The sequence below is a fragment of the Tiliqua scincoides genome, chromosome 6 (assembly GCF_035046505.1).
Source record: "Tiliqua scincoides isolate rTilSci1 chromosome 6, rTilSci1.hap2, whole genome shotgun sequence".
Taxonomy (NCBI): Eukaryota; Metazoa; Chordata; class Lepidosauria; order Squamata; family Scincidae; genus Tiliqua; species Tiliqua scincoides.
Window position 1 is genome coordinate 16,978,629 of NC_089826.1, and position 21,972 is coordinate 17,000,600.

The 21,972-nt window shown below is 43.2% G+C and overlaps 1 protein-coding gene across 1 annotated transcript in view; it reads right to left on the minus strand.

The window, feature by feature from the left end:
- UNC5C (unc-5 netrin receptor C) overlaps positions 1-21,972 on the minus strand; it is a 394,830-nt gene that overhangs the window by 82,642 nt on the left and 290,216 nt on the right. The window contains exon 4 of the mRNA XM_066631993.1: positions 16,046-16,149. Coding sequence (XP_066488090.1) covers positions 16,046-16,149 — 104 coding nt within the window. The remainder of the gene's footprint in view (positions 1-16,045; positions 16,150-21,972) is intronic.

Genomic DNA, 21,972 nt, shown 5'->3' on the forward strand with positions numbered 1-21,972 from the left:
GTGACACCACTGTTTTTATGTTTTTTTTAAATAAATAAACACATTTTATAAATAAACACATGGGGTTCTCCTATCCAAGAGACAGATCAGGTTCAAACTACTTAGCTTAAGCAATACAACAGCCTCCCAATACTCCCAGGTACAGTAAAACTCCAGTAGTCCAGCATCCCTAATACTCCAGCATCAAATTGTCTGGAAGTGCACCTGGTCAGATCAGTTCCTGTGTAGGCACAGTTGTTGTGCCAGGCTCAGTGATAGCATTGCCAAGAAGAAGCCACAGGGGGACATCCTAAGCAGCTTGGCAGTAATGCAAGCATGGTAGTGACCTCATAGCTACTGATGGAAGACAGGATAGTACTGTTTGGCATTTCTAATAATCTGATAGCACCTCAGTCCCAAATGTGCCAGATTATCAGAATTCTCCTGTACAGAATTCCACAGACTTCTTATTGTGCACTGTGATAGGGCAGTTCATGTAACCTGCCATACTCATCACTCCCCATGTTCTCAATGAACATACATGGAAGAAGTTGAAAGGGACTGCTCACAAAGTCAATAGAGAAGGATATAAGCTGATTGCCCAGATGCTCTGGCCAAAAAAAGTCTGTCCCCGGTCTTCATACAAAATGGAGATAGCATGGGCAGAAGAAGTGACTGTTTGCCTGAGGCATTCCATTGTTCATAAAGAGGCAACCGAAGCACCAACAGCAACTGAAGCACCAACAGTGATAACTCCCTAGCTATAACACAGCACCTGGACTCTAGCACTATATTTCATGTACTAAGCCAGCCCAAGAAAATATTTATTGGACGTAATTCCATGCCATCTCTCTAGACTGTTTCTCTAAAGCATTTGTGAACTGCTTTCCCGGTGAAGAACTGCGCAAACCAATGTGGCGTTAATTTCGAGCACTCCATACCTTGTCGTTTCTGGGTTTTTTTTATCCTACTCCCTGGTGGGAGACAGATGTGTTGTCTCTAATTATTCACTGATTGGCATTGGGAGATATATTAACATAATTGGCACATTTGTTCTAATTAACAGAGGGAACTTGCCACATGTCACCCAACATGAAATGTGAGACCAACAGCCATCAGCTGAAAGGAAAAACACACAAACGCACAAAATTGTCACAAGGACATTCTGGGGCAGCCCTAATCAGGCCTCTGTTTCATTAGTTTATTTTCAGCAGTGGTTCAATGTTAATATAATGCATCACGATTAACTATGACAGACTAATGAAAAGTTAGGTTTTTCATTATGGACTTGGTGAACACAGAATATGTAGACCAAAATTTTAAATTCGGGTGGCAATGTTGATTAATTAATCAATTAGAAAAAGGTGTCCTAAATGATCAAGCAGCAGAGTTTTGACATTTGTATTGTTTTTAAACACATATAAAAATCATGGGATGTATAAAAACCATAAAATTAGCATTATGAATAGTAAAAAAAAATGAGGAGAAGAATGCACAGCTGAGAGGGTGGGGAGAGCGGGACTGGCAGCTAGACTGGTGAGCAAACTGTATTTTAATTTGTTTATTACAGTATTTATATAATACACTGGCAATGTAATGGGGTTTCAATTTTTTTTTACAAGTTTTATTTCATGAAAATCTCATACAGCCCTCCATTACTCCAGGTGTTTTCCTTTTTCCTTTTTTCTTTTTTTCCCTTAAGAAATTAAACCTTCACTCGATGGTCATGAGAAATGAACTCCTACTTTCTTTTACAGGGACAAAATCACGCTGAGACTATTCACAAGAGACTATTAGCTCACACTGTGAATAAAACACAGCGTGATTGTCATATTTTGCTCAGTTATTGGCTCACCTTTGTGTTGCCAATAAGAAGAATTTGCTGTTGTGTGATTGAAACACTTCCTTCATTACGCCCATATGTCGTTGGCAGCTGCATCATAATAAGCTCAGGAAAGTTATACTAACACTGTTTAGCAATGGGGCTGAAAAGAGGATAGGCAGTAGAGGGGAGGAAGAAGAGGGGAGGACGAAGAGGGCCTGACAAAAGCAAAGAGTGGGGGAATCCTGGAGAAAACAGAATAGGAAAGAGAATGCTGGGCTTTCTCCCACCCATGCGTTAAGCAGATGAAGACAAGGAGTGAGGAATGGATGAAGCAGAAGATCCCAGAAAGGAGTGCAGAAAAAAGGTGAAGAAGGTGGACCAAAACCTGTCGAGGGTCTAGAACAGGGGTGTCCAAACCTTTTGGCAGGAGGGCCACATCATCTCTCTGACACTGTGTTGGGGGCCGGGAATAAAAAAGAATTAATTTACATGTCAAGTTTGAATAAATTTACATAAATGAATATATTAGAGATGGAACCTATATGAATGAATGAAGGTCTTGCAATAGCTCATGGCCTGTAAAAGTCCTTACAGAAAGCAAGACTGGCCTCTCCTTCGCTGCTGCTGCAGCATCACAGACATGAAACAGCAAGCAGCAGAGGGAGCCCTCATCCCACAGCTCATGCGAGAGGCCAAACAGTTGCCCTCACACTGATAGTAGTTGCATTGGGCCAGCATGGGCTCCAGCAAGTCTCCAGAGGGCCAGAGGCTCATTGGAGGCTGGGGGCTACCTGCGGGCCGGATTGGGAGTCCTCGAGGGCCATAAGTGGCCTCCGGGCCGGGGTTTGGGCACCCCTGGTCTAGAACAATGTTTCTCAACTAACAGTATGCATACCACCAGTGGTTCCTGACCTGCTGTCCAGTGGTACATGATGCTGATCCTCCTTATGAAACTGTGCTTTTGCTGCCCAAACTGAGTAGCAGTTTATGTTTCAAGCAGCACTACTGACAATCAGCTGGTGAACTGACGACCAGTAAAAGCGCTAAAGTTTTCCACCTTCCCTGCGAGCTTCTGTGTGGTGGGACCAAAAGGATCAGAGCCATGAGTTGATATCACCAGTATTAGTGGTAAGACCATGAGAAGTGGTACATCAGGGGAAAAGATTGAGAAACACTGTTCTAGAGCAGTGTATCTCAACCAGTGGTAGATGAGTTGCTGTCCGGTGATACTCGTGGAAACCCTGAACACCTGCTGTATGGCAGTGGGACCAGGAATGTGATGCAACAAACAGCAGTAGGAGGCCCAGCTTATGGGGCAGAGCTCCAAAGTATGCTTTTCCGCTCTCAAAAAAGCCCTCCTGTCCACCCTGAGCCTCTTACAGGTGTTTGTCACATCCCATCTGGCCTTCCAACCCAGAAATAACTGGTGATTATGTCATCGCCAGCTACTTCTGGTGGTACTTGAAATAGGTGGACCATGTGAAGTGGTACAACGTTGAGAAACACTGCTCTAAAGGAGGAGGAGAAGAGTGGCAGATGCCTGAATGAACAGGACATATGAAGCAAAATATGAAGACAAAGAATCAAGGGGGGCAGAGGAGACAGGTGGGAGGACTGAGATGAGTACTAGAGGGAGCAGGTGCCAAGGACAAGGAAAGAGCAACAACATCCACTTGATGCTGGTAAGGAAAGTGGAGGTCAGCACTTGCCTGAACACTCACCTTTAGCCAAAGTTTGCAAATTAAGCACCACCATTTTGCAAACATTTCACTCATAACTCTTAAAAAACAAAGGCATTCCTACATAAGTTGTTTCCCAGTCTCCATCCTACTGTTACCTTCTGGAAGATAATCCCTCCTCCCCCCCCCAAATTCATGTCACAAAAGTGACAGTGCCACTTGGCAGCCAATCAGTATTCATCACCACCTCCCCTGCGCTTCAGCTCTCCTCTCTCTGCATAAAAGCTCCCTCTTTCTGAATGGAATACAAAACACGGCCAGGGTGACAAAGGGGCCTGCATGGAAATGCATCCGCGCAGGAATTCCAATTGAGGAACAGTGGCAGCAAACAAAGCCAACAGCAGTTATATTAACAATCAATTAGATGCAGCAGCCACCTGATGCTACATATTTGGAGTCGTCCCAGCCTGCACCAAGCTCTTTGCCCAGATAACGACAGCTGAACTAAATGCGTGTGATGCTCTCCTCTCATTTTGGCAAGCAAACATAATGTTCAACACCACGATGACACCTTTTCATGCTTCCCCTCCCAACTAACTCAATAAAAGCAGGTAGGACTGCAATTTTTAAACCCAACTAGGTCACTGAGTTTTACAGCTGATGCTCTCCAATTAAACTCTCGGGGAGAAACAGCCCCTCTATAATTAGTGAAGCAATTATCCCCTTGTTGAAGGTGCAGCGAATCACATTCCAACGCAAAACTTCATTTAGCTGCTTATGGCATATTAACTAATCTTAGATCTCATTGATGTTTTGATCTATAACCTTATTGCAAGGAGTTAATTTGATGAGGCTGCCTCATTTGGAGGCCGTTTCTCACTCCCAATGAGACTTGTGTGAAAAGAGTTGGAGAAAGGAGAAAAGGGGATTAATCACTAATGAGTCTGTTTGCTGCGTTATCCCGGGAAGGTCCCAGTGTTGTTGCTGACATGTTCTCTTTAGATGGATGTGTTACATGCTTGTTTGCTCATGTACATGACTCACTCCTTGCCTGTAGCTTTGGTTCAAGCTGTATAGAAACAGAACTCAGCCATGATCTCTTGCCATGACTAGAATAATAATAATAATAATAATAATAACTTTATTTCTACCCCGCCTTTCTCCCCGAAGGGACTCAAGGCGGCTTACAACATATTAAAAACAATTTAAAAAACAAATAAAAACATATTAACACATACTAAAAACAGCAGTCAGAGTAAAAAAAATAGGTAAAAAGAGCATAGAGCAGCAGCAAGTCATAAAAGAATCAGGCCTGTAAAAAAATATATATATATTAAAAGATGTTAAAAAGATGTTAAAAGGCCAAGAACTCAGAAGGCCTGTTTAAACAGAAGGGTCTTCAGGCCTTGCCGAAAGGTCTCAAGAGAGGGAGCCATTCTTAAGTCAAGGGGAAGGGAGTTCCATAGCGTTGGTGCCACTACTGAGAAGGCCCTATTTCTTGCAGCCGCCCCACGTACCTCCCTAGGCGGCGGCACTTGTAAAAAGGCCTTCTCTGATGACCTGAGAGGGCGAGCCGGATTGTACGGGAGCAGGCGATCTCTAAGATACCCTGGTCCAGAGCAGTATAGGGCTTTAAAGGTCAATACCAGCACCTTGAATTGGGCCCGGAAACGAATGGGCAGCCAGTGCAGCCGCTGGAGAAGCGGACTGACAGGGTCGAACCGCCTACCTCCAGTAACCACACGGGCCGCCGCATTCTGCACTAGTTGCAGTTTCCGAACCGTCTTCAAGGGCAGCCCCACATAGAGTGCGTTACAGTAATCTAATCTCGATGTCACCGAGGCATGGATCACCGTGGCCAGGTCTGCACGATCCAAGTACGGCCGCAGCTGGCGCACCGGCCGAAGCTGAGCGAAGCCCCCCTTGCCACAGCCGCCACCTGGGAATCCAGGAGCAGCTGCGAGTCCAGCTGCGAGTCCAGGTGGACCCCCAAGCTGCGGACCTGCTCCTTCAGAGGGAGTGCAACCCCATTCAGCGCAAGCCGATAGTCCAGCACCTGCATCGAGGATTTCCTAACCAGGAGAGCCTCTGTCTTATCCTCTGTCTTAGAACCTTGAAATTTCCTGATTAAAAAATCATCATAATAAAGTAGAGTTATTCCATTTAATCCTAGCGATATGGGGAGGTGGGAAGCCTATTTAATACAAAATTGAAAACTGGTGGGGGGGAATGGTAAGATATAAGGTAATGGTAAGGGTATCCAGGATTATTGGATTGGCTGTATTGTCCTGGTCTGAATTTCCCAGTTTGGAGATTTCCTGGCTGGGACAGCAGCCAGCAACAGAAGCTGGCCATGTACAAAAATGAGCTGATCAGTGTTCCTGTTGCCTTGGCAATAAGCATTCCTGATCCAGGCCCTCTAGACCTGGAGGAAAGTGCACCTGCACGAAAACTGACAATAGTTTAAAAAACCCTTTAAAGGCCTATGATGACTACGGGCAAGAGGCTGAAGGCTCCAGAGCAGCTCTTGAGGGAGAACATTTGGTGAGACCAGGAAAGCTGGCCACTAGGAAGGAGGAGGAGGAGGATGAAGGCTAACTTCCTCCCCTCTCAGAACAAAAACTCTGACACCTTTTACCAGCGCTTTGGGTGTCCCTTTCGTGCTTGCGTCTCACCCAACCATCAGCTTCACCTGTAGGAGCAGAACACCACTCAGAGATGCCAGGACTCCTAGAAATGCAGGTAGGACTGGGGAAAATATTTTATGCATGATAATACAGTAATCAATTTCAATTATATTTTTCTGAAGCATAGGAAGAAGATGATGGCAAGCCATGCTAACAGCGAACATGAGATTAAAGAAGGGGAAGAAGAAGAAAAGCAGCTGCCTTATTTGGTTAAATAAATAGTCCATCATGCTCAACATCCTTTCACCAACAGGGGACCATTTCAAGTGATAGAAAGTGCAGAACCGCTTAACAGTATGATATGTGTTACATTAATAGTGTCCTTCATTTTGTTATTCACTCATCACACTTCTGTATAAGGCCTGCTTTTCAGACCTTGAATTCATACATTTGCTTCCTCTATGATTATTACCCCAGTCTAATATGGGTCAGTGTAAAGGTTTCAACCAATGTGGGTCTTCTGAAAGCATCTTTAGTATGCTTTCTAGTGATGCCTGAACTGGCAGAAGAAAAGAGTCCACTGTGCATCAACAGGCTAATGACTGCTTCATTAATTCATTTGTTTATTTGCATGTCACCCTGCCTTTAAAGTCTATGCTCCAAATGGCTTACAACAGCAATGAAAACAGCAACATAAGATTAATATCCATGTAGGAAAATGTGTGAAATGAAATGCACTGTGAAAAATTTTCTTGCTGCGAGTTCACAGATTAGGTGAATGCTGTGCATTTATGTTGCGAGACCGGCGAGCTGCCAGTGGGACAAATTCTTGTGCTGTGCTTTACACATTACAACGGACGTTTTCTTTCATACTAAATACTGTGAGCCTTCAAGCCTGAAGCTTCAGGAAAGTGTCTAATTTCTGCAAATCAATAGCTAAATGAATGAAAATAATAACAGTGACTTGCTGTGCTTTGGCATTTGAAGCTCTAGCAAATGGCAAATAGAACACAAATGGAGATGAGATGAGAGTCCAAGACATGGGCAATGTGTTAAGGCAGAAGTTCTCAAATGGTGATACAAGCCTCCCACCTTGGGAATGTATGAAACACTTTGGAGGGGGTTCAAAATTCTAGGAAGGATTAAAATACTGACAGCCCAATCTTAATATGCACGAGCACTGGCATCAGCTGTAGCCATTTCAAAAATGCTGCAAAGCACGTTTGCTATGACTTATAAGTAAGGAGAGCTGGTGGGAAGGCTTGTACCATCAGAATCCAATCTGATGGCCACCAGGACAGGTAAGTGGAGGGGCAGGGGGAGGTGGAACAGAAGTGGGGAGCAGGTGTTTGGGGACAAGGGGAGGGCAGGGAGGGGTGGTTCAGACCCAGGAAGTGGCAGGGTCAGTGGCCTCTGCCATATCCTAAACCCTGTCCTGGGCCTGAAAACCCTACATAGGGCTACTTGGATTTGCACCAGCAATTTTGCTGCTGCAGATCCAAGTAGCCCCATTGGACAGACTGGAACTCGACACAGTTCACTCCAATGAGTGAACTTTTACTCCAATGAGACCTCTGGCCTGTTCAGTGACCATGCTGGATACAGCATGTGCCATGTGGCCCCGTTGTGCCAGCACTGAATAGGATTGGGCTGTGAGACAGATGGAGACTTTTTCCCAGCTAAGATATGAGTTGACAGAAGCTCTTTAGACAGGATTCATTTATTCACCCTGGCTTTGTGGAGGTGATCTTCCATGGAAGCATAGCCCTATCCAGAAAATAATCCTGGGAGGACAGATCACACATCAATACTATCTCCATCTTGTCTCCAGTTCAGTTCCAGAAGGGACAGAATATGCTCAAAAAGTTTCAAACGCAGTGTTGAAGTCTCCGTGTTTTTTTTAGCAAAGCAACTGGATGTACGGGCTGTGTTGTTTACATTACATTGGTCCCTGAGTTGGGACCACGGGGGACACAGTTAGCTGTCTGACACCTAATTGTCCCTTCTTTATCCTTTTAACCACAATATTACAATAAAAGCCTTTCAAACAAGTTAGTGAACCTTCAAACAAAGAACTCATTCATCTCTAAATTAAAATAATCACATAATCTTTCAACTCACCCAGTTATCTTTCATCACTCCATTTTTTTTTCATCAAAATGTTATCTCACCAGCTACAGCTAGTGGTAGCAATAAAATGCCACATTATGGTATTTATACTCATTTGTGTTTGGTCTTTTGTTCTTTTAATAGTATTGGAAGGAGTCCACACAGAGGTTCTATTAAACTAATCTCCAATCTGAGTGTTTGATCTCCCTCCTGACTTCAAAACAGAGAGAGTATCAAGGGGACGAAGCCATTTAGCAGAGCTCTTCTGAATAGGTACTGCATAGATGACTCTTGGACCAGCCAAGTGTTAATTGGTGTCTGCCCTGACTGCCATACAAATAGGTTTCACAGCCAATTAGCTTGCAATCATCAATCTTTTCAGCTTGACAAATTGAATTAGTATGTTGCAGGTCTGGAAGAACAGCAGTTGCTCACAGGCCAGTTCATGGATATTCTAGAGTTCAGCTAGCACTGAATTTCAAAGAAGATCATTAGGCAGGCTAAGGCTTCCCTGGAAGGAAAGCCTTGTAAACTGGCATGGGAGATTTTAGGGGGAGGCAGGTTGGAATTATTCAGCAGAGACTTTAATGAAACCTGTACATGCTCAAGGGTCTCTTTATTTTCCAGGGTGCACCATTGCTCAAATGAAGTAAGAATGAAAAGTCTAATTGATTAATAAATTGATTTAATCAATTTAAAATGCCCCCAATTAATTATGCTGAAGTGTTTACGCAAGCCTTTATAAAACTGCAGATGGCAAGCAGTCTTAAAAGAGGTATATCCCTTTCTCCAAAAAACACAGGATATTAAAGATTTTCTAAATCAGTTGCAGAGACAGGGATCTGTGGCCCATTGCTTCCTTTGACCCACCACTGCAGCCCCCACCCACCAAACAGAGGACACTAATCCAGCTCCTATTTCTTCATATTGCTCATTCCTTTGGACACAACAGGAAGTGTGGGGCACATTAGAAACTCCCAAAATGTCCTGCACTTCCTGTTTTATTTAAAGCTATTGTGCAAGGAAGGAGTGAAGTGAGTGAATATAGAAGCAGACTGCTGCCTTCCATGTGGTTTTTTGGGGCATGCATTGTGGCAGCAGTGGCAATCCAGTTCTCTTACCTTATGCCTTTAAAAGGCATTAGGAGGGCTGGGGAAGCCCTGGTGGGGGCACATGCTGGGGGCCTTCGCATGGGGATAAGTGGATAAGTGAAATCACGGATACAGGATCCACAGATATGGGCCCCCCCTGAAATTGGTTATGACATATCGGTAAGACTGCAATCCTATGCAGGGAGTAAAATATATTGAAATCAGAGGGACTTACTTCTGAATAAACATGCATAGGATTGCACTGTGGCAGCATAATCTATGCAAGTCTGTTCAAAAGAAAGTCCTGTTGTATTCAATAGGCTTTACTACCAGGAAAGTATAAGATTACTTCCTAAACTTGTTTTAAATCATTCTGGGCTACATAAGACGATATCTGTTAAAAGGAATAGTTCTTTGGCTGTTACTGAGCTGATAACTACAAAACTCTTTTTTATTTAAGTGGAGGTGTTATGATGATTTTGCAAAATTATTAATAAATATAATAACTTTTTTAAAAAACCATGCGCAGAAAGGAACGAAGTCAAACATAAATCTTATGGATTGAAAATGTTGGCTTTTTATTTTATACTGGATTATGATGATGGAAGCTGTATGGCAACAATTGGCAATGATATTTGGTACACTGCTGAATAAAAATGTGCTTAGCTGGCTATGTATTCAGATCTGTCAAATTGCTTTGTTAAAAATTTATAGCATTTGTAAGCACTTTCTTGGAACTCATTTTCCTTTAAAAATAGCTTTACACAATTTTTAAAGATGTTTCTAGGCAGGATACACATGACAAAAGTGAGAACTCCCTCCCTCTCTCTCTCTCTCTCTCTCTCTCTCTCTCATATGTTCAGACCTTTGTGGATGGAGGTAGTTATTACAAGACACTGGGAAGTACAGGTCTGTGTTATGCGCACAACACTCCCCATGTACAATCTGCCAGTCATGACTAATCTCAGTTTCTAGTAAAGGTAATGAAGTCCCCTAAGTACCACCACACATCTGTGATATGACATGCCCTGCTACAAATACTCTTGTTGCTGTGCAACAGCTGGTTGGTAGGATGATCAGAGAGAGAAAAAAAAAAAACCCCAATAAGTTCTTCTTGAGGAAACCAACTGATTAATACCGTGGCTGTCAGAAAATCTGCTTACTAAAAGCCAACTGATCTTCTGATCTTTGCACTAAATTATTATTTTTTTCTCCCCTCAGTAAATAAGATAGCAAAAAAATTGAAAATAAGTAAAGAATAAACAAACAAAATAAAAGCACACTCAATTATTTTTCTCCTGTTGTCTGCAGGCAGTTCTGCTGAAGTTGGAAGGTGCCCCAAGTTTAGAGGGAGTTAACATGGAGCCTTTTCAGAACTCAGCCATCAAAGGTGACTGACAGTCACTTTGCTAGTTAACAATGAAATTTTGACTTGTCTGTGCAAACTGGCAAGTCTTTCTTGTTAGAGAAAAAATGAGCGGAACATTCTGAAATGATGCACTGGGTTGGGGTGAGTGGGAGTTGGCATCATTAACAATAAAGTTTTCTGCCAATCAGCAAAACTGCTTTTCACTTTTCCAAAAGCTTCTTATCACTGAAGAATTTTGTGACCAACGTATATTCTCCAGCTATTTACATTATAACTGTGTGTGCAAGCTGCTGATGCATACTGAATTTGCAGGAACACTGGATTTCACCTGCCAGTTACCGTATATCTGGGTACAATCCAGCCAAAGCCAATCACCTTAAGTTGCACTGATTTCAATGCAGCATCTTCTGAACCTGCTGACGATATCGTGCAATCCATTTTTCCAAGAGAGCGACATTTCAATTCTGCCCACCAAAAAAGGGCAAAATCCATTCAAAGTCAAACTGGTAGTGTAGCTGGGGGAGGGGCAAAACTAGTACTGCCAGCGCCACAGTGCAGCATGTAAGTGGTGCCTCACACCATTCTGGGCAGCAACAGCAATGTGCAGGAGATGCAGTTTGGTTTGGTGAGTGCCTGTGCATTGCTGTTGCTGCCTGGAATGCTCCAACGGCAAGTGGGAGGGCTGTTTAAGTGGCATTCTATAGCACTTGCAGTACTTACTGTCCCCCCCCCTCGCGAAGCTATTCAGAGCCCAATCCTGAGCTGCCGCGGCATCCTGTGTGCCCAAGGCAGCCACGGGTGGCACCTCGGAAGAAGGGGACTTTTGTCCCCTTCCCCTGGGTAAAGGGAGTAGCCCCGCAATGGAAAAAGCCTCCGTGTCAGGTGCAGAGTGTCGCTCCACTGGTCCCACCTCCCTCATTCCCTGCTCCTTCCCCCGCCCTCTCCCCGCCTCCCCCTCCCCAGAATGTCCCCACATCCCCCCACACCCCCACTTTCCTCTCTACTGCTCAGCAGTCCACACCAGGCGAGCTCACCTGGTGTTAGTGCTCGCAAACGTGCCTTACAGCATGTTTGTGACAGTGCGCACCAGCAGTGAGCTGGTGCACAGAGGATTGGGCTCTCAGTCAAGCACTAAGTACCACTGATTTCTCACTCACAGAAAGAGAGAGAGAGAGAGAGAGATGTACTAGTTAAGCATCATACTTACTAAATTACACATGTGCTAGTAGAACTGTTCTACTGAGAGCATTAGTCTTAACTCAAGCCTAATTGTGACCGGAACATAGGAGACTACTTTATACTCAGACCATGCATTCATCATGCCCAGAATGTATATATATATATAGCAACGAATGTCCTGACTGACTCATCAACACCCAACCCAAACCCCTGGACCTAGAAACATGAGTATACTCTTTCCATAATGTAGGGACCCACTGTGTGCCAGTAAGAGGAGAGTTAGGGAAGAGTACTGTCTGGAGAGTTCTGGGGTACTGTCTAGCTTCCCTCACAGGAGGCTTTTTCTCTTGACTGTAGTTGCTGTAAATAACAGCTGAAGGTCCCTCAGTTGAAGACAGTATGGCAAGTATTTAAATGTCAATGGGGAGATGGTGCCTTACAATACTGTCCCCATCACAGGAGACAGAGTCTGCCTGTTCTGGTCCCTCTACAGAAGCTCTTCATAGATGGATGAGCAACTTGCTGTCTATTGACAGGTCCTTTGTGGTGCTGAGTCAAGTGCAGGGTAAGTCTTTTTCCCGGATTCTTTTGGGGGTACTGGGAAGACCTTCCTCATCAACTTGCTCCTGGTGAAGGAGTGATCGTAGCATCACCTTAGCTGTCACAACCTCTGACATTGCTGCTACACTGTTGGAAGGAGACAAGACAGCCCACAATGCCTTCAAGCTGCCCCTCACCCTCCTCCATGCAGAAACACCCCTGTGCAGCATCTTCAAACAAAGCAACATGGCCCAAGTGCTGTGGGAATGTAAGCTCATTGTTTGGGATGAAAACACCATGTTGCATAACAGAGGGTTTTGAGGCACTGAGCATAACCTTCAAAGACATCAGGGGCAACAATGAAGAGATGTTGGGAAGTCAACATGCTTCTGGCTAAAGACTTCCAGCAGACTGTGCCAGTAGTGCCAAGGGGAACTCAAGCTGATGAGGTTAAACTGTGCATCAAGGCCTCATATCGATGGCCCCTCATCTGGAACCGTTCTCTTAGGAAGAACATGAGGGTCCACTTGAGAGGCAATGTCTCTGCTGGGCAATTCTCTGCACTCCTACTCAAAATAGGTGACAGAGAATATCCCAAGGGAAAGGTTGCCATTCCTACAGGCCTGGGCTCAGTAGTAATGACCCTAGCAGTCCTCACAACTAGAATGTACCCTGGTATCTCAGATATCAAAGAGAAGTCCATGGAGTGGCCATGCAACCGTTTGACCCCCAACAACAACAAGGCTGCAGTCATTAATGACATGCTATTTGAGTTGTTTGAAGGGGCAGAAATAGAGCACAGGTCTGTGGGCTCAGTGGTGCATACTGATAATGCAGTCAATTGCATGGAGTTCCTCAACACCCTCCTGGCTTCCCAGTCCACAAGCTTCTTCTCAAAGTGGGGCTCCAGTAATGTTGCTTCGGAACCTCAACCCACCCAAACTCTACAATGGCTTCAGGCTGCAAATGAAGGACCTCCACAGGAACGTCACTGAGGCCGCAGTGTTCACCAAAAAATCCATGAGAGGGGACATCCAGGAAAGTTGAATGTTGGGAGAGTTAGGACAGACAAGAAATTATTTCTTTACCCAGCGTGTAATTAGTTTGTGGAACTCTTTGCCACAGGAAATAGTGATGGCATCTTGCCTGAATGCCTTTAAGAGGGGATTGGACAAATTTCTGGAGAAAAAGTTCATTATGGGTTACAAGGCATAGTAGGTATGTGCAAGCTCTTGGTTTTAGTCGCAGGCTGCCTCTGATTGTCAGATGCAGGGGAGGGCACCAGGATGCAGGTTGTGTCCATTGTCTTGTGTGCTCCCTGCGGCTTTGGTGGGCCACTGTGAGATACAGGAAGCTGGACTAGAAGGGCCTTTGGCCTGATCCAGCGGGGGCTCTTCTTATGTTCTTACCGGCTGTGCTCAGGGAGAGTCGATGTTCATACCATGCATACAACACATACCATCAGAATATACCCCTTTGAGTTCAAGAGGCTGCAGTTCCCCCTCAGTCTGCTTTGCTACGACCATCAACAAGATCCAGGGACAGTCAAGGAAGGTGGCAGGGATTGACTTAAGGGAACTGCTTCTCACATGGGCAGTTCTATGTGGCTTGCTTCAGAGTGAGCTCACCCAGCAGCCTGATGATCCTAGCACCTGAGGGGAGAACCACCAATAGGGTGTACAAAGAGGTCTTTAAGATGAGAATCAAAGGCTGTAGGTATTTTTCGTGATTTTTTTTACTACAATCTTCTCTTTGTTATTTCTTCATCAAATGTTATATTTCAGATTTTACTTCATCATTTTTCTGCATCAACATGTTTCTTTTTATTCAAACTACATATACATTTTTCTTAATTTGTTTACTTCTGCAAATACCTTTGCAAAGCACGGGTACTATGCTATTATAGCAAAACCAATTCAAAATACAAAAATAATTAAACAAAAAAAACTGAAGGAACCATGACTTTCAATAATTACAGGGTGTTGCCTGACATGGGGTACTTGTTCTAAATTTAAATTGTTCATTGCAATCAAAGGAAAGTTCACTGGAGTCAAAATGGATCTATAGTAGTTAAATACCATAGCGAAGTGTGGGTATCATACTAGTTCTCTGTCACTTTCCAAGATTTGTTTGCCACATTTATATACTGCTGTTCTCCATGGGCTCAGTGCAACTTATAACATTTTTCAAAATCTTAATAATCCTGTCCCCAAGGGGCTTGCTATTTTTTTTTCCCCAAAAAAAGGAGGTTGGAAGGAATAAGAGGTAAAAAAAAAAATCAATATAACTTTGCAAACATAAAAGATATCCTGTCCTCCCTTCAATATCCTTTGAGGACTGTGGGTCTTATTACTGTCCAGGGGCCATGTGTAGCAGCTGGGAGCTGATAAGTTGCTGAGTGTTGACTGGATGTTCTGTGTCCTTTATGCAATTCCTTACTTTTTCCTAGTTGAACCTAGGACTAGAGAGTGCCCAGTGCTTCTTTATTTCTTCTGAACATTTAATGAAATCACTGACATGTACTGAAACCTAGACAACAAGGTCTGTGGGTGCTATAGGGATCATGGCAGAACCTCCCTACCCCTGTAGACTTCAGTAAGATCCTCTGAAAATCCATGGAGGGATGGATTTATTAAACTCCTCACTGCCTCACACATGGCAACTCAGAACATTTCTGTGTAAATTTGTATGAGTTTACCCCACATGGTCTCTTGCTTTCAAACTTTTCTTCATAATTCTTGACAACTACACATGTGCTATGTATTTTCTTGTTGTACTACGAACCACTTTGAGATGATATTTACCAGAGTAAAAATCTTATGAATGAATGGACCCTAACTGAAATGGCATGCTCACCATTGCTATAATGAATCCTTTGTTTACTTAGAGTCAGACAAGCATTCTGGTCCTCCTCTGTCAACAATTGAAAAGAAGAAGACCCTCTAATCCCAATTTAAACAAAAATACAAGCATTGCCACAAGCACAATCACCATGCTGGGAACAGTTATCTCACCACCCTGCATGTCTACTATTTGTTCCTCATCTCAGTCAGGTCACTTTCACAAAATACCTCCCATGTGTTTTTAATTGCTATTAAGTAAAACAGACAAGGAACATGAAAAGATGGATTATATTCTTCCTTTGTTCCAACTTATTATCGGATCGCAGCCTGAATACACAATCCATATGGACAATCATGGCAGCAAAACAATGTCCAATACACTTTGCTAAAAAATACAAATTGAGTTAACATATTTAAAAACTGGTTGTCTCCGTGACAGTGTGTTGCAACATGGGGATGGATGGGAAATAACATAAGTAACATTCATGCATTCTATTCAGTGTTTGTCTTAAAGGCAACAGACAGAATTGTGCTGCGTTCTCATTTCTTGTGAAGAAGCAAAAACATGAAACCATATTGCCTGTAGCTCTGCCTAGTGGGGCATTCTAATTGACTCTGAAGTCATTAATCAATTCTCAATCAATTTATGCTACCAGCAGCAGGCAGTTAGATCTCCATTACCTCCCATTTATCATGCCATCACCTAATTCACTGCACCATTAGCCACAGATTAGGCTTCAGTTAGGATAACTGTGTCAGTTCCCCCCTTCTCCCATCCCTAGCAAAAAAGCTGTTGTCACTCACCTCAGCCACTGGGATTCCCTCAGGTGGGCGACACTGGAGAAGCACTTCCTGCTCCAAAGACACTTCCTTTCCAAGAGGCTCCTGCTCAAATGCTTTCCGCAAATCTAGGGTGAAAAAAGAACAGCAGTACTTGATGATTATTTAGTATATGCATAGCATTATGATGGGCTGGGTGCGGAGAGAAGGAGGTATCAACATTACAAGGATTTCTGGAGAATGAAAGGCTATGATCGAACACTGATAAGAGATTCAGTGATAGATGGGCCATTCAGTGTCAGTGGGGAACGCAGAGTTTGCCCTACTACATGCAAGCACTTTGTTTTGGGGTAATGAATAGCAACCATCAAATTCTATGCAAAAGAGTAAAGCGGGGAGATTAATTGACCACATCAAGATTGGGGTAGATCTTTGAATCCACCATCACATTGACAGACTGCCAACTGAGTCAATCCTATCTGCATAGGATCATCATGGGTTGGTGCCAATGGGGAACTTTTTTCCTTGCCGAAGTACCAGCTGGAGAGCCCCTGATCATGGTCAGCAGTGTGGGTAGGAGTAAAGTTTCCTATAATACAGAAACTTATGAAGCTACCTAGAAGTTAGAAAGCTACCCCATACAAAGTCAGACCACTGGTCCGTACTAGCACAGTACTGTTTAGTACTGCTTAGACTACTGTAAGGCACTGTATGAGGGGCTGCCCCTGAGAATGATCTGGAAGTTGCAGCTTGCGCAGAATGCGGCAGCCTGTGCAGTTGTGGAGGCTTGACAGCTTGACTCAGTTGAGCCACAGATGACGATACTGGCTGCCCATTCATTTTTGGAATGCATTCCTTTTTAAAGTTTAAACACTGCACAAGAACAGAGTGGGGGGGGGGAGGAGGGATGGATTCTTGCTCACATTTAATAAGTGAGGAGCAGATCAATGTGTCTTGCATTCACAGCAGATGTGAAGGGGGTGGCAGCTAGGAAAAGAGCCTTCTTGGTGGTGGCTCCTCATTTATGGAATTCCCGTCCCCTGAAATTAAGAACAGCTTCCTCTCTGGAGACCTTTTGGTAGGGTCAAAATCTTTTTATTCAGGAAGGCATTTGACAGTGTGGGCTAATGTTTTTTAATAAGTTGGGTTTTAATAGTTGTGTGATCCTGGTTGTTCTTTTAAATTTTTAAATTGTTTTATGTTTAATGTTTAGAATATCGTTTTTAAATTTATTACTAATGGTTTTATGTTGTAAGCTGCCTTGAATTCCCTTGAGTGTGGGAGAAAGGTGGGATATAAATAAATAAATAATGAAGTGTAGTGAAAGGATCCCTTCAAACCCATATGAGGGAGGGAGGGAGGGAGGAGATGATCTGATTCCTGCTCACTTTTAGCAAGTGATGAACAGGTCAATGCAGCTTGCATCCAATGCAGACTCAGAGTGAAAGACACACTGAATCCTCCACCTTCTTGCCCTCGCCATCCACCGCTGACACAAACTGCATCAGCCCAGTTCATGGCTGGGTGGCTCTGAATTGCACCCATCAGAGGGCCCACCAGTCCGGGCCAACTTCTTAAGCCAGTGTGTGAGCAGTGTGAGCAGCAGTGGCAGCAGAAGTATCCAATGAACCATCAGGGGTGGCGTGGGGGCTAGTGCTGTTGGAGTTGGTGCAACTCTGTCTGCTGTCCAGTGGGGGCAGGATGCTGTCCAGAAGGGGGTCAAGATATGGCCCAGTGACTCTGACATTTCTACCTGTTCTCTCTGTGATCCTTGTGGGGTGTGGCCCTAACCCTTTATTCTCCCCTTCTCCTCTGAGCACTTCCTCTGCATTTGTCCTCTGACCACCAACCCGTTAAGATGTACACACCAGGGGTCTGATGCCCAGGCCATCTTGAGCACAAGGCATGCAGGGTGAGGCAGTTCTAGGGCCTTGCTATCTCTAAGTGTTAGCTGAACCTCTGATCCTAATCAGATGCTGTAAATATACACTCAATGGAACTGTAAGTAAATAACTTATTTTTTGCAACTTTAACAAGCCATTGCCTATTTGTCTTTTTTTATTGATTAGCAATCAACTGGGTGAGGGAGGTTCCCTGAGGTGATACCAAAAGGGGGGGAGGGTCCACTGTTTAAGCTACTCTGCTTCCCCCCAAAGAGGAAACTATTTTTAATTTCCTCCAACAAGTGCTTTGTCCAGGGTCTCCAACAACCAGGGCTAGTAGTGGAGACCTTATATTCAACCTACAAATAATATTCTAATTTCTGTGAGGATAAGACAATATTTGAATGCCAGTTTGACTAATTTGTCTTAGGAACCATAACTGGAAAGAATTTCTTAGCAGACTAAAAAGTCACTATTATTGCTTCCTGGATCATCTGCTGAGATGGCACAAGGCCATCTTGCTTTGTTGGCGTAAATCCATAATGCACTGAGTGCAGTTAGATGGGTACACACCACTCTTAGCAAACAGATGACCTAAGGATTCTTAGCAATCAGATTACTTATGTCAACTGAGCTCCATGGCAAACCACAGAAACAATGGAACAGTGCAGAATCTGCTTAGGTTCTTGATAGCATTTTGTTTTCTAGGGGAAATAAAATTACATCATACAAATGTAAATTACAAGATGGGTATCAAATTCAAGAGTGTAATCTAGTAGAGTACTGGGAGTAGGACTCCACAGAGTCCTTAGGAGGCTGTTTCTCATTGTATTACCACTATAACTCTAAAAGGCACCACCACAGTACTACCACTAGCAGAAATAATACTGATTTGAATTGTACAGTTTTCTTCTTGCCTCACATAATTAAACATATCAACATTAAAAACAGACAGACAGACAGACAGACAGACAGACAGACAGACAGACAGACAGATAGATAGATAGATAGATAGATAGATAGATAGATAGATAGATAGATAGATAGATAGATAGATAGATAGATAGATTGATTGATTCTTATGGTAAATTAATGGTAAACTGAAAGATGTACCACAGGAACTTAATATATGATGATCTACTGCAAAAACAAAAAGCTATCATTTTCTCTTCAGATCACTGTGCCTAATTCTGCAGACTAACCACAATGAATAGAATGTAGAACCACTGAGATCAATGGTTGTTTTTCAACTGGATTCAATAAGATGTTTGATGTTGCTATTCTAACAGCAAAATCCTAAAGACATTTACTGGACTCAGAAGTCTCACTTTGTTCAGTGGGAATAGGTGCCTAAACTTTCCCCCTTACCTCTGGGTAAGTCATCCTGGCCCCAATGGGTCTCCTGCATAACTGCCGGGTCCCAGCCCTGCCTCCTGCTCCCCGCCCGCCCGCCCATGGGGCCGGCCACTGTCTGCCCTCGCCCCAGAATGCAAGGCTTGGTGCCTCCATTGGTGCAGAGGCTTAAGTCAGTCTCCTGGGCTGGTATGCCATCAAGTTGCATGTTTGCGACCCTCCTGGGCTGGCCCAAGGGCCTGTCAGGATTGCACTGTTAGTCTCTAGTACGTGTAAAACATAAGGCCTGCAGGCCACATATGCCCTTGTAAGCTCTTTATCCGGCTTCAGGATCTCCCAGCACCACCATCAGCTGCTCTCAGTTGCTGAGCTGTGCTGCTGAAAGGACAGTCAACATGGTAATTGGGCTCTCCCATATCTTGAAAATGTGATCAAAATTTGTGTATTTCCTTTTCTGCCATTTGCAGCTAATGAGTTCCCAAGTAAGAAATAAGTGCTTATTTCTGGTTATGATCTGCTTAATGACATCACTTCCTGCTTTATGACATCACTCCTGGCCTGAAGCAGGCATCATGAATGCTGTTCAGCCTGTTGAATGAAATGGGTTTGATACTCCTGCTCTAGTAAGTGTGTATAGGATTGCACTCAGTGTAAAAGATAAAGGAGACCTATTGTTTCCGTATAATATGCTTTTTTATATATGCATAATTTCTAAAGCAGGCTATCATACTAAACATGGGATGACAGAAAGAAAAACATAGCAGAGTTAAAATACAACTCTGCGATACAACAACAAATGATAGCTAGATGAATAAATCTGAAGCATTCAAGGTTACTGCAGTGAGAGGAGGAGCAATGTACTAGAACAGATAATAATCTGAGCTGGTTCCCTGGAGTATGTTTTCACTTTCCCCCATATGCCTACTAAACCATTAATCTAGATCTGATGCTCTCTCTCTCTCTCTCTCTCTCTCAAACACACACACACACACCTTTGAAATGATTATTCTCTCTGCTCTTAACATATTTTGTTTATGAAAGCAAAATTTTGCAGGCAACTTCATTCTTAACAATGATTTATTTATTTTATTTATATACTTTGCTTCCCAACAAGTTTAATCCTGCATTGTAATGAAAAAGGCAACACAGATGGTCATGGACAATGCATTTTTTTCCCCAGCACATCAGAAGGATTTAATGACTCTCCACCCCTTTCCTTCCATCACGGTGACCTGATATGCTGTAACACTTTTTTAAAAAAAAAGGCACCATTACATTCCACTGGGTCAATGATCCACAAACTAAAAGTACTCTTAACAACAGACTCTGACATAATAGACTGTAATGTTCTCAAAGCAGCCATTACAGACTATCAAGTAAATAATGCTGTTTTTTAAATAACATAATTGTGTGTTTATAAAGCAGTGGGGCTTTTTACATTCTGTTGGTGACCTCAATTGATGTACTTAGAGTTGCACTCTACTCATTTGTGTGTGTCCATGTATGTGTCCTTTTCAACTGATACACATATTGGTTGACTGCATGGTCTATCAGACAGTGAGAACCAAGGCGAACAAATATATGTGAGAATTTCTTACACTGAAAGGAACAGCCCTCTGGCCACTTTGTTCAACAGTTGTAAAAAAGGCAGGGAACACATATAAACCAGATTTTGCATGTCATTGGTTTTTGTGCAAAAGTCAATGTGTATTTTTTTCTCATTTGTTGAAATCATGTCTCCCCACAACACTGCGATTCTGCTGCATTTTCTAAGTGCTCAAACTACACTATTATTGCTGCACAGAGTGTATTTGTGTACCTAAATGATTGTGTGTGTGTGTGTGTGTGTGTGTGTGTGTGTGTGTACGCCGAAATGAGTGACAGATATCATCTGACAGGTGATATAACTGTTTCTTCACAAGCCTGCAGGCTATTTCACAAATGTTACTTAAACATTTCTTTGGGGCCTACTCACTTTCTGCTGTACAGCTTCGAACACGATAACTGCCACCACTGTTTATAGATCCAAGCAGACCTTGCTTGTTACTTTCACATTATTGTTGAATGGGAGAAGTAAAGCCCCTTCTTGGCATTCTGTGTATCCTTACAGCTGAAAAAAGCAGTCATATGAGACCCCAAACTATCAGTAAGATAAAAGCAGGTACAATTCTAAGAGTGAAGAGCCACAGGCGGCAATTTCATAAGGAGTTTCTCTGACAATATTTACTGCGGCTGAAATCCCCATCACAACAGTGACTTTCACTCTTACCAAATTAACCAAAATAAAGTTATGACTTGAGTAAAGAAGAAGAAAATAGAGTCAAGGCATGGAGCTGAGTATTCTGCTGAATGATACCTAACCAGCACACATTTTCAGTTTTCATTTATGACACCAAGCGCAATGATTTTCATCTAAATGACATCATAAATGCTTAGGCACAGGATTGATTGATTGAAATCAGAGCACTTGAAGAAGCAGCCTTGTGCCAGTTTAGGTCTATCAAGCTAAATCTAGTCAACCTCTATTAGTATGCTATCGTAAGGTTTTGGCAGGGAGCTATTTTTGCTCCACTAATGGAGATCTCTTTGGGAAATGCCAGGACTAACTCTGAGGCTTCAGAAATAAAGGCATGCATTGTGTGATACTGAGCAATGACCTCTTCTCCTCCTCCACTTGAGGTTCTCTATACTCTAACATTTTTCTTGAAGCTAAAA